General features: G+C 35.9%; 1 protein-coding gene across 1 annotated transcript in view; it reads right to left on the reverse strand.

Annotated features, from left to right (window-relative positions):
- KDM4B (lysine demethylase 4B) overlaps positions 1 to 12,998 on the reverse strand; it is a 314,929-nt gene that overhangs the window by 106,757 nt on the left and 195,174 nt on the right. Inside the window, exon 7 of the mRNA XM_044670970.1 lies at positions 5,634 to 5,737. Within this exon, the coding sequence (XP_044526905.1) occupies positions 5,634 to 5,737 (104 nt within the window). The remainder of the gene's footprint in view (positions 1 to 5,633; positions 5,738 to 12,998) is intronic.

The raw sequence follows: 12,998 nt of genomic DNA on the forward strand, positions 1-12,998 counted from the left end.
CTGTGTGATCAAGCAATGTTCTAGAAATTATGACAATTATATTTTAATATAAGGTTTGTTTGTCCCCACCTGAAAATTTGAAATTCTCTTGTACTGTGTGTGAGAGCTAATTGAGAGAAGCAATTACTTTGCTATATGGTTCAATTTGTAACATTGTGTTTACTAGACTGATATCTGATCTTGACTAGATGAAACTGTGTTGAGCTAGTTTCCCTTTCTTTAATTAGTACCTCTAACAGTTGAGAATTTTCCTAGTTTAATTTCTCCCTTTTTGTTTTAAATTCTGTGGTTTAAAAAAAAATGGATATTGCTCCAAGGAAGTATGTACAAGTTGTAGGTCTTAAAAAGCACCCTTAACAACTGTTCGAGATACTGCAACTATAATTGGTATAGGGAAGTCAAACATTTTAAACCCTGAAAGTTTCCCTTGTCTATTTTATTGTTTTAAATTCTGTAGTTTTAAAAACATATCTGTTATTCCAAGGAAGTATGCGAAGTTGCAGTTCTTAAGAGAGCACCCTTCAATAACTGTTTGAAATATAACGTGTCTGCAAAAAGTATTGTCAAGTTAAGTACTAAAGATTCAAATGAAATAGAATCGGTTCTATGGGAAACCAGCACCTAGTTGAGAAATGAGGCCAAATTAATCCTCAGAAAACAAGCAAAAAGCTCCAGAGAGCCTTGACCGTGGGAGGGAGCTGGATTAATTTTTCCCTGAGGGAAGGGACTATTTTTTGCCTCCAGCATTGAATTTATTGATTTTCAATCAAATGCACTGTTCTTGAAGTTGGAAAAATAGTGAGAAGATTAGGTTTTTTTTTAATTATCTTTTGCTTGTTATATGGGCAAAATGCAAAGCCTGGAATGTAGATGGTTGAAAAAGGTAATTTTTAATGATGAAACTAACTTTTTAATCTAAACCCATATCAAAACTGATAACAGAAAAGGCCCAAGGGAAACTGTAAAATCTAAGCATCTTTATCAGATGGTAAAACATCTACCCCAAAAACAATTTGGGGGACTTTTTAAACCAATTGTCTTTATTGAGGAAATGATAAATGTTGATAAATATACTGATTTTCTGAGAAGAATCATTTCTGAATTACAGCAATCCCCAAATGGAGATGGAATGCTATATTACAGCCTTGTATCAAATCACAGGTCATTAAGAAATTCCTTTAAGAGTTGGAAAGAAGTCTGAATAGCTTAAGAATGCACCACATTTCATCCTCATTGAAAAACTATGGGCTATTATCAGGACCAGGCTTGGGAAAAAAAGAATCCACTGATCAAAAAGGATTGATTTGATATGTGGGTTTGATGAAGAATTAAAGAATGTGTGTCAAATTTTGTGAACCAAAAGTCAAATTATGTAAAACAAGTGCTTGCAACCAAATATTATGACACATTTTTTGGAGATGTAAGAAGTTTTAAAGTTAATTGTAAAAATCAATAAATTTAATTATTTTACTTTGTCACAGTAAGTTTGCACACACCATTGTAGAGCAAAGCTCTCCCCTTTAAAAAGAAGCCTTCTTTATCTTATGAGGGGAGGGGAGCCATGTGTGAGGAATGTACTCAGAACTGGGCTGGCTACTCATGGCAATCTTCCCCACTAGGCCTACCACATTCAACCCCTTCCACATATCAAGGCATAACTGAACAGTGTTAAGTTAATAAGGCAAAGATTATGTTTCTGTCAAAAAATATATATCCTAGTGTCTTCATTTCAAGCCCCTAGTATACATCCTCCATGTCATTGCTGCCAACATTATTCCAACAATAAATTAGAAAGTGCTCAGGATGATGGATTAGCCATGCAGAAAGTAATAACTAGTGAAAGGATGCTGGACAGAAAGTGTCATTCATGAAGAAAGCACAGAATTCAGAGACTTCCAAAAGCTTTTGCAGAATAAATAAATAAATTAATTTTAATTAATTAAATTAATTAATAATTAGTAATAATTAATCTGTATATTACAGAAATAAGCATTTTTAATTATTAAAAGCTGATACTGCTCTCCCTTCCCCAAAGAAATAGCTACCATTTGAAAGATTTATAAATGAATGTGTATATTCACTTGTTTGATTTTTTGGTGAATTTCAATGATAGGATCTAATCATATTGAATATGAATGAAAATTTAGTTAATTTACTCATGTTCCTTAAAAAATTAAGAGCAATGCCAAGATGTAGCAAGAGACGAAGACAAAGTTGTTAAGCTTATGAAAAAAAGGAAATGATACATGAAGAGAAAACATAACCTGGTTCTCCAAGGGAAAACTACTTCCTCCACACTGAGTAAAAGGGAAGGTTCTTTGAAGGGTTTTTGGTTTGTTTTTTTTAATCCTTAACCCATGTCTTAGTATCAATTCTATACAAATGGAGATAAGTGAGTTGCCCAGGGTCACATGGCTAGGATGTGTCTGAGGCCATATTTGAACCCAGGTCCTCCCTACTCTAGGCCTTGTGCTCTATCAACTGGGCTACCTTAGCTATCCCTAAAGTTCATTGTTGTGAATCATTTTCCAGTACAGTCCAAGTTACTGATCTATGAAAATTCCATTTGGAATATACACATATATATTTCCAATATACACATCAAAAAGGAAAATTACTATTCAAGAGTGAATTTTTCCTTATATGGGATTTGGTATGAATGATGCTCAAGACAGAAATGAGGAATGATGAGAGAACCAGTAGGCATTTCATAAATCAGAATGCTCTATCCCTGACAAATACAAGCAATAGTTGGGGACTGGTATCCTGAATTTTGGCCCAGACAAAAAGAACCAATCCCCATCTCATCCATTAATGCCGGAGGGTGTTTGATCAAATTGTCAGAAAAAATTTTCCATTTGCTAGTGGAATGAGGAGAGTCCAGGGTATGATCACAGAACAAAATGTACCTTGATCACAGAACTAAATGTACCTGACAAACTGTTCTTCCCAGGAAGCTTCAAAAATATCCTCAAGAGAAGCTACTGTCTATGACTGCCTGGCCTCTAGGCTACAGCTCTGTATCAGGAGAGCTGTACCTTCAAGCCTATTTAGAGGATAAGCATCTCTGATGTGGGATGACTGTGAGAAACACTAGCCTAAAACCTAAGCCTTCTAGCTTTGAGTTGTTATTTGGGTACTAAATAAAGCTTTAGTTATAGTAGAGATTCACTCTTCCCTGTAAAGTTTCTTACATAAGAGGAAAGTCCAACAGGGAACAGAAAGGAATTTCCCAGAGTCTCAGAGCAATATGACAACTTCTTACAGTGTTTCCTATGCATCTTTTGCTCCAAAGAATTCGAGCCAAAAAAGGATCTGTGTGACGTTATCAAGTCCTACCCATTCTTTTAGAGAGTGAGAACAAAATCCAGAGAGATGATTTTTCTTTTCTTTTTTAAAAATACTTTTATTTTTCCTCCTATTTTTTTTTCAATTTGGAGTTCCAAATCCACTTCTTTCCTTCTATCCTGGAGATGGTAAGCAAGAGAAATAACTGTTCTAAGATTAAAACAGTATGAAGTAGCTAAAAGTCCTTACTTTCTGCTTCCAGAGGCAGCACTCTATCAACACCATGTAACTTCCCTTTGTGGAAGAAAGGTATAAGGGGGGAAAAGAGAAAGAAAGTGAGAACAGAGAAAAAGAGAGATGAGAAAAAGAGGACACTCCCCAATTTGTATACCAATGACAAATCTGAATCACAACCCCAGAGAAAAATAGCCAACTCCAATCTTCAAGTGAGATATATTTTGGGGTTTTAAGGTGCTGAGTCCATCAGGAAACTGAGATTTGGCAAAAACCAAAGTCACTAGCTAGTCCTTGGCCATTTGGTATCCCATTAAGTTCGCACTGCAGCAATAGCAAGTTCATCTTAAAATCAGATGATTTTACTTCAAACTTCATTCATTGAAGCCTTTTCACTAGGAAAAGTAAAACAACCTTTGAAGCAGTAAATTGAATAAGTTCACAGTCTTCATGCTTTATGAAAGCCAAGAGATTTTATTTCTAAACAGGTGATACATTCTTTCAAAGGAACCTGTGAGCTTTTAATTCAAGGCTGGGCTTTGTCTCCCAGTAACATGTAGTGCTGATCTCAGTAAGCTATCTAGAGAGGACTTGATCTCAACAACTCCCAACCTAAGCCAAGATTTAGCATAATAATTATATATGGTTGGGTATCTAGAGATTAAGTTGGCTTTATGAATTGATGTTCAAGGTAGGGAAGAACTGATTCCTGATTTCAGAGAAGTAGCAAAACAAAACTGGGTAAAAAATTTATGCTCTAGGACAGCTGGGTATCAGAGCAGATAGAGTACTAGGCCTAGAAATGGGAGGTCCTGAGTTCAAATGTGACCTCAGATACTTCCTAACTGGGCAAATCACTTAATCCCAATTGCCTATCCCTCACCATTCCTCTGCCTTAGAATTGATACTAAGTATATACTCTGTATCAATTCTAAAACAGAAGGTATGGGCTAAAAAAATTAATTAATAAAAAGTTATTTCCTTTATCTTGCTCCCTGCAAAGAGACAGAAAGATAGAAAAGAGACCTTATGCTTCCATTGCTATCGAGGTAAGGAAACTCTTAATAATACAGGTCTGCAATTTCTACTCTTAAGAGAGCTGCCCTGAGCATTGAAGATTAAGTGTCCTTTGCCTAGATAATACAAAAGTAGTAGGTGTCAGGTCAGATCTGAACCCAGGTTAACTTGAAGATAAATTCATAAAATCAACTTAATCCTGGGACACCATACCCCTAAGACATAGGAAAGGACTTATCTTGTTTCAGCACAGAGGTTTTCACTGGGAAGTATAACAAAAGTATAATATAAGAATATACAGGAAATAACTGGAAGCTAATAATTATTAAAAGGAACCTAAGGAGAATTTGAAGTATATCATCTACATGCAATGACTACTAGTTGGGGAGACTTTTGCAATAGACCTGTAAGGAGAATTAGATCTTGCTGGGGATAAAATGAGGCAAAGAGGACTGGACAAAGAAATGGTAAGAGGTTAACTAGATGTACATACTTGTCTGCAAGGATTAATAAAGCTGTGTTTGGCTTGGCATATGTCCCCAATATCTCAATAAGTGATACATTGAGGTGGTGGAATAAAACTGTGACAGAAAACTACATCACAATTGTCTAAATCCTGGGACCATAACTACAGGAGGAAGAGAAGTAACAATTTCGATTCAATCCAATGAGCATTTGTTAGGCTTATTTATGCAATTCAAGACTCTACAATACATACTGAGGATAAAAAGGCAAAAAAAAGGGTGGGGGAGGGATAGTTTTACCCACAAGGAACCAAAAAAAAAAGTTAAATCAAACATTTAAGACAGTAGAGAAAAAGAGATTACAGGAATACACCATGAGCCTCGAATAAACCAAAAATTGAGCAATGAACTAGGTATATTTGTCAAAATGATTTGGTCTTTAAGCATCCAATCACCCTTAACACAGCAAACTACTTAGATTATAATACTATAAAAAACAAACTGACTTCCATTACAAAAGAAAACAAACAGAAAGTTTCTCTAAATGAAATCTGTGACCTGAATACAAGCGTCCATCTCCCATACCCCAACATCAATTCACATACTCTTTGTTAAACTCTATGTACATACCCGATCAAAAGGAATGCTGTATTTCTTCAAAATGGAGGGAGAAATGAGAGTCATCTTGTGACGGAGAAAGGCATCACATCCCTGAGAACTTCCAGGGAAAAACCCTGGGGGGGGAAGGGAGAGGGGACAAAAGAAAAGGCATGTTCAGTATAGGCAGTTCTCCCAAATAGGACTAACTCAATCCTTGTTCAAAAGTCTCAAGTTAACAGAATGAAAAGTTCTTGAATAAGAAAAATAGCATCATGCGTCTATCTCCAGTCTTCTCTTGGAAGAGGAATGATGAAAAAGAAAAGTGGGATTTAAAAAAGATTTCACATTAACATTTTGGAAAAGGGAGTCAACTACCTCAAACTAGTTTTAGGAGGGGAGAAAAAAGTTAACTCTTCTTTTCTAGAGTGCCATTAACACAAAAAAGGGGAAAGAGAGGAGCTACTATTGGGCATTCTGGTGTATATGACTGGTTTTTCCTTAAATCTATAATCCCTTCTTCTAAGAGCCTCCCAACTGCCTGAAGGTTACCAATAAAATGATGCTGCTGTTGTACATTGTAGTGTATTACCCCAGTAACTGTCAGATGATGAATTACAATGACAGATAATATAATAAACAAAACCCAACTGGCCATTGCCTAGATACATTCATTCTGGTATACTTCTTTGTATTTCTTCCCCTTCAAGTACTGTTTTTCAGCCAAACTATACTATTCTCTGTATCTTTCCCCTTGCCATTCTTATTTCACACTCTGTGCCTATTAAGATGTAGCTGACAATTATATGGTACTTTAAAGAAATGTCTGTTGCTTAAATAAAGGTTTGCCAAACACTTTACATATCCTAACTTGAATGATCTTCCCAACAACCTATGATGTAGGTACAACAAACATTTTACAGGAGGGGTAACAGTTTTAAAGAACGTAAATAATTTGGCTCTTGTAGCATAGCTAAGTGTCAGAGGTGGGATTTGAACCCAGATTTGTCCCAGATTCTTGCCTAGGAGGTGACCTTTAAACTGAAAATTTTTACAATATTATTCTTCTGCCATGACTGACAAAGTATCCCTTTGCTAGCATAGTACCTTTTCTACTGACTTCGTTTTAACAAGATTTTTCTTTTTCCTAATCTGCTTTCCTAGTATTTACCACATTTTCTTTTCTATTATATTTATTATTTTTAAAACTTCAAATTGGTTCATTGATAGAAGGGTCTTTGTTGTGTCTACTTTTCTCTTACCAGGAGTAAACATAGCTTCTTGATCATGATAGATATTTAACAAGTGTTTTCTAAGTTTGAACTTACTCAACAAATTATATGAATGACTGTGATATGAAGAAATTTTAAAAATGTATTCAAATATGGTTCCTTTCATACACGTAAAGTACAGTCTAACATTATTAATTGGTTCTGTAAAAATATTAGATAATATTAAATCAGGGATTCACAATATTATGAGCAGTTTTGTTTATAGTGTACTACATTGGTCTGATGCTAAATTATATTTTTCCTCCAAATTCAGGTTATATAAGAACTGAGTATGACTGACAGTTATTTTCAGAATGTACCTATACATTTTCCTTCTAAAGAGGACTAATTTGGAGAGTGTCTTTAATATCTGAATCAACGGGTTACTAATGTTATAGGCAAAAAAACTAGAATTTTCTTGATTCGATTTTAGAGCTTTTTTTTTAAATTTTAGAGATAAAGTTTATTTTTTAAATATTTTTTCTAAACTCTTAGTAGTAGGTAGACATGTTGGTATTGTATTCAAAGCTAAACCTAATGAAGTATCAACTCCAAGGCAGAAGAGCAGTAAGAGCTAGCCAATTGGGATTAAGTGGCTTGCCCAGGGTCATATAGCTAGAAGTGTTTTGAGGTCAGATTTGAATCCAGAATCTCCTATCTCCAGGCCTGGTTCTCTATCCACTGAGCCACATAGCTGCCCCTACTGCTAAAATTTAAATAAATTCATATTCAAAGGTTTGCAACCCTCAAAAAAAAAAAATCCTGCCATTTTAGACATATACCAAAGAAAGGCAAGGGAATAAACATTTATATAATGCTGGCATTGGGCTAAGCCCTTTACAAATATTTCATTTGATCCCAACAACAACCTTCCAAGGCTGGTACTGTTATTATCCTCATCCTACAATTGAGGAAACTGAGGCAAAAAGGAGTTAAGTGATCTGTGAAGAGTCCCATAGCTATTAAGTGTCTGAGGCTACATTTAAATTCAGGGCTTTCTGATTCCTGGCTCAGTGCTCTCTCCACAGTGCCACCTAGAGGCCATTAAGAAAATTATTTCTTCCTAGACCAGTACAATTGGGTTTTAGCAGTACATTGACTTTATATGGTCCCTGATGGAGAAGCTCTATGGGATGGTGGAGAGAAAATACAATTTGAAAGGTTAAGGGCCCTTTGAAGCTTGAATGATAAAAGAATACAAATTAAGTAGACTAGTCTACCTTTCCTCTATACTACCTAGGAGTTCCCTTAAGATAGCAGAGCAGAATAGAATTTATACAAAAGATATTTGCTACTTTCTCATTAGTCCTTTCTATCTTGCCCTTATGTTACACTTCTGCTGGCAAAACAACTTTCCAATTGTAGATTGTGGCCTAAGTCCTTGAAGGAGCAGGTCCCTATCTCCTCAAACCATTTCCTCTCCCAGTTTAAAATATCAGAGATAGACTCTAGGATCACTAGGGAGGGAAGATACAGTTGGGAAAGGGAAAGGAGAGAAACCTTTTCAATTTACCCTGGCTTTCTTTATGAGAATCTTAGACAGACCATTAACCCAGAGAATGGATATGTTGTTGCCTCATCGGGTACAATACCAACATACCTACCCACCACCAAGAGAGGTTTCTGGGCAATAGCAGGGCACTGATCTCAGAGGCAGAGTATGTACTCTGGGGGAAGCTTTAAATCAATCCAAATTATGTAATAAAACGGGGGGGGGGGGAAGTAGGTGTGTGTATGTGTGGGGAGGAGAATACTTTCAATCTTGAAGAATCAACCTGATTGATGGGATATAATGGGGATGTTTTTAAAAGGGCAAAGGATTACTGAATCCAACAACTTTTTTTGTACTAAAAGCATTTCAATTAGAATTATGACTGCCTGCCACCCAGTCCGTCGTCCTTCTCTGCAGTTTCTCTTTTTAATGCACAGTTTAAGTGGCTCTCATTAAAGCTACTAATAAAGAAGCACATTTTAAGTGATTAGCACCAATAACGTGGTAACATATTAATGTTCTCTCCATGGGCTCCACAACTCTCCCAGTGAGCCCATTTATAGCTTAGCTATTCATTTTCCATATTAATCGCAAGCTCATTTCACTGAATCTCTATAATATAGTCCAATGATGCAGGGCAAGAAAAGTTTACAAAGAACACATACAAAGAAAGCTTTGTTTTTAACTTCCTCAAAATAATTTTACTTTTATTCTCCTAAGCCTTGGAAAATTCAGCCAAAAGAGTAGACTATTAACTTGGGAATTTTCACTACCTCATTCATTTTGCATTTCCCAAATACCATTTATAGCATCTACCTTTGACACTAGAATTTCTCCAAAGAATATAATCAAATCATCTGAATCCTAGGTTAAATAACTCAATCCAAGGAGAGTAGAAAGGGAGTGAGAATCAGAGAAAAGGGGGAGAACTAAGGGAAAAAGAGCTTCATGAAAAAGTACTGAGCTTTGATGGATGGAAGACATGTCCAAAAAAAAACATAAGAGCTCTCTACCCCTGCCTAATAGAGAAAAGAGAGGCATGAGGTTGAGGGGGAAAGGAGGGAAGTCCATTCCAGGTAAAGAAAGAGAATATATGTGTGTGTGTGTGTGTGTGTGTGTGTGTGTGTGTGTGTGTGTGTGTTAGGAAACTATTTCATTAAGGGGAGAGATTACTGGGGGGAAACAAAGAGGGAATTAATATTTACATAACACTTATTGACTGTTAAGCCCAAGAACCTGTAGGGCCAGCAGCTACCCTTTCTCCCCAGATCACCTATCTTGCTTCCAACTCTGGCTGTACCAGTCATCATCCCTAGAAGAAATCTGCAGGGTGGCAACTATTTCTACAAGTGCTGTAGCCACAACTATCAAATCCTGATATGATTTTATTCATGGAAATACCATTACAGAAGATGTACATTCACTTCCTTTGCTGCTGCACCCCAAGAATCCAGGGACTAGACTATCTAATGTGGCAGCTTCCATATGCAAGATCTCCCCTCATCAGAAGGTAAGCACCTTAAGGGCAGGGACCATCCTACTTTTCTATTGTATTCCCAGGGTTTATATAGTTCTCTGAACAAAGTAAGCACTTAAATCATTCATTCAAACATTCAAGTGTGACTAGAAGAGTTTGGACCAGATTTTAAGAAAGCTTTGAATGTTAAGCTAAGGAATATGTAATTTATCTCAGAGAGAGTAAGGAGAAACAGACTTTTTTTAAGGAGGTGGTACATACATATTAAAGATAGCTTTAGTAGATGAGTGAAAGATGACTGGCAAAGTGTCTAGAAGTAAGAAGAGTTAAGAGGCTCATAAGTTGACTCCTTTACCTATCTCTGCTTTAAAAATAAATAAAAGGAATCCAAGTAGGAAAGAGGAAACACAAAAAGAAAGCCGAAAACTGCCTAGCTTAATCTGAGTCCTTAAAAATTGAAAATACTATGGTCTGATTATTAGAGGGCTTATCAAATCAACCAGTTCGACCAACTGAAATCATATTTTCTTCACACACTGAACTTTTCTCAGTAAATTCCAGCTTTGTGGACACATCAGAAGACTAAAAGTGACCTTGGATTCAAAGCCTGCAGGGAACCAAGAATCAGTATAGGAGAGAAAAAGATCAGATAACCTCCTTTTCTCTGGAATGATGACTATCTCACAAAGAATGTGAAAGCAACCATAGCATATAGGAGAGAAAGCATTAGACTGAGAAAGTGAAATTCTCAGATTTGAGCCCTAATTCAGCTACTCACTAACTGTGTGAATTGGGACAAGACATTTAACTTCTTTGGGTCTGAATTGCTTCAGATGTAAAATGAAGAAAGTAAAGTAGTCTCAATAACTTATAAGGTTCTCTCCAGTGCTAAGTGAATTGATAGATACTTCAAAAGATGAAAATGGCAACTTGCAAGGAGCTTAAGATCTTGATAAAAAGACAAACAAAACAAAACAAAACAAATTCCTCTACTTAGTCTCTGAATGGACCCCATGAAAAATAAATACAGCTCAATATCACTTCACCATAGTAAATGTTTTGGATCTAAATTTTGTGTCCATTTCTCTTCAATTTATTCATTTAATCCAAAGAAGAGAAACAGAGAAGGGTTCACCAAGAGCTGGTTGGCACAGGACAAATTTTTTCTAAAAATCTAATATATATTTTGAGTCAAAGAAAAGATGGAAAAATTCAACTGATATGAATAGAGTGTAATAAATGTAACAGATACAGCTGTGCCACCCAAAAATTTAACAATTAAATAATTTAGATTCTATAAGAGTTCTGATAGGCTTTCCTCCAGTAGTGAGTTAAGATGAGTTTTGATGAGCAAAGTCATGAAATTTTCAACTGTTTTTAAGAGCTTCCAAGAATAAGGAAATACTCTAAGAAATCTATGATTCTATCCATGTGGCTCCTCTGCGTTCTTACACGCACTTTGCCCAAAAAAGAAAAAATTCAAATCTTAGTAAATGATTCTCTTGAGGTATGTAGTTAAAAATGCATCACTTTGTGACAACTTGGTGGTTCTCCATCCTCATCTCCACCTCCTGGCTTCCTTCAAGTCTCATCTAAAGTCCCCACCTTTCCTGATCCTTCTTAATTTTAGTGCCTTCCTTCTGTTGATTATTTTCAATTATCTTCTATATAAATTATTGTACTTTATTATTTGCAAGTTGTCTCCTCCATTAGAATGTGACCTTTTGAAGGGCATGAACTGTTTTACTTTTCTTAATATCTCCAGCTCTGGTACTTAATAAATGTTTATTGACTGACTGACTGACTGACTGTCTAAATTTAGTTAGGATAGTCAGGCAGTATATAATTCACTACCAACTCAAAGCCTTTCCTGCTAGATGAGATTTGCCTGAGTTTTGACAAAAGACAAAGGCTTTGATAGTCCAAAGTCAGCATCACATAACATCATGGGAGAACTTGAAGGAGGTGGAGTAAATTTCCTTTATTTATTATGAAGTCAGCTATCATTCATCATGAATATACCACCTTACAGAACTTTGTAAACTGTACAGCTCCAGGTACAGATTAAGTCTCAGTGGATAGAAAGCCAGACCTAGAGACAGGAGATCCTAGGTCCAAATCCAATCTCAGACACTTCCTAGCTGTGTGATCCTGAACAAGTCACTTGCCTTATCACTCTTCTGCCTTGGAACTAATACTTAATATTGATTCTAAGTGAAGGTAAGGGTTTAAAAAAAAAAAAAGCAAACAAAAAATATACAGCCCAAGAGAAATGAAGCAAACTCAGGATATGAGTATGTGGAGCTTTTTTACTCCAAACTGCTTCAGCACCTAAAGTTCAAGTTTCACATTGCTTAGCATAAACAGGAACCAAGGGTCACAAGCTTGGCCAAGAAAAAACTTTTCCAATAACACAGAAGAGATGCAAGTACTACATATCCTAAACACTAGAGAGAGTCAATGCATTGTTAACCACACTGTAGGTATATAGGAGAATAGCCAGGAAAAATGTGGCTGTCATCTCTAAATAGGGTATAAATCATTAGGTTTAATATTTTCCTCATATGCTAACAAGTAGCCATTTAATTCTTCTTTTAAGTATTACTCTCTGGCCTGCACTATATCTTTCTGGCTTTAGAGGATGTTATAATGCGGGTTAATCACCAGATAGAAAAGAGGCAGTAAGCCTGGATATTTAATAAATGAAGCTCCAAAGTCCTCAAATAAGCAACAGTTTATTATAGTCAAACAGGAAGGAGCAAAAATTCAACCAAAAAAGACTATTGGTCCCTCTTCAGATGTATGTCTTAATAATAATTTTTAAAAATGAAGGATGAATTTGGAATCTGAGAACCTAAGGAGAAATTTAAGCTCTAACAATTATTACTTCTTTGGATCTCAGTTTCCTTATCTATAAAATGAAGAAGTTGGCCTAGATGACCTCTCAGATCCTCTCTAGCTATAAATTTACTCTCCTCTAATCCTTCTTGCTTAGAGATTCTATAAAATTCAATGAGAACAAGTGTTAATAACTCCATGAACATAATTATATCTTGGATAGGGTTACTGTATTAGGGAGGAGACAGAGATGAGCCATTATCAATTTCTGGAGGTGGAGCCAAGATGGTGGAGTAATCCTCAGCAGCTCTGTGCCACCA

The sequence above is a fragment of the Gracilinanus agilis genome, chromosome 1 (genome assembly GCF_016433145.1).
Source record: "Gracilinanus agilis isolate LMUSP501 chromosome 1, AgileGrace, whole genome shotgun sequence".
NCBI classification, from domain to species: Eukaryota; Metazoa; Chordata; class Mammalia; order Didelphimorphia; family Didelphidae; genus Gracilinanus; species Gracilinanus agilis.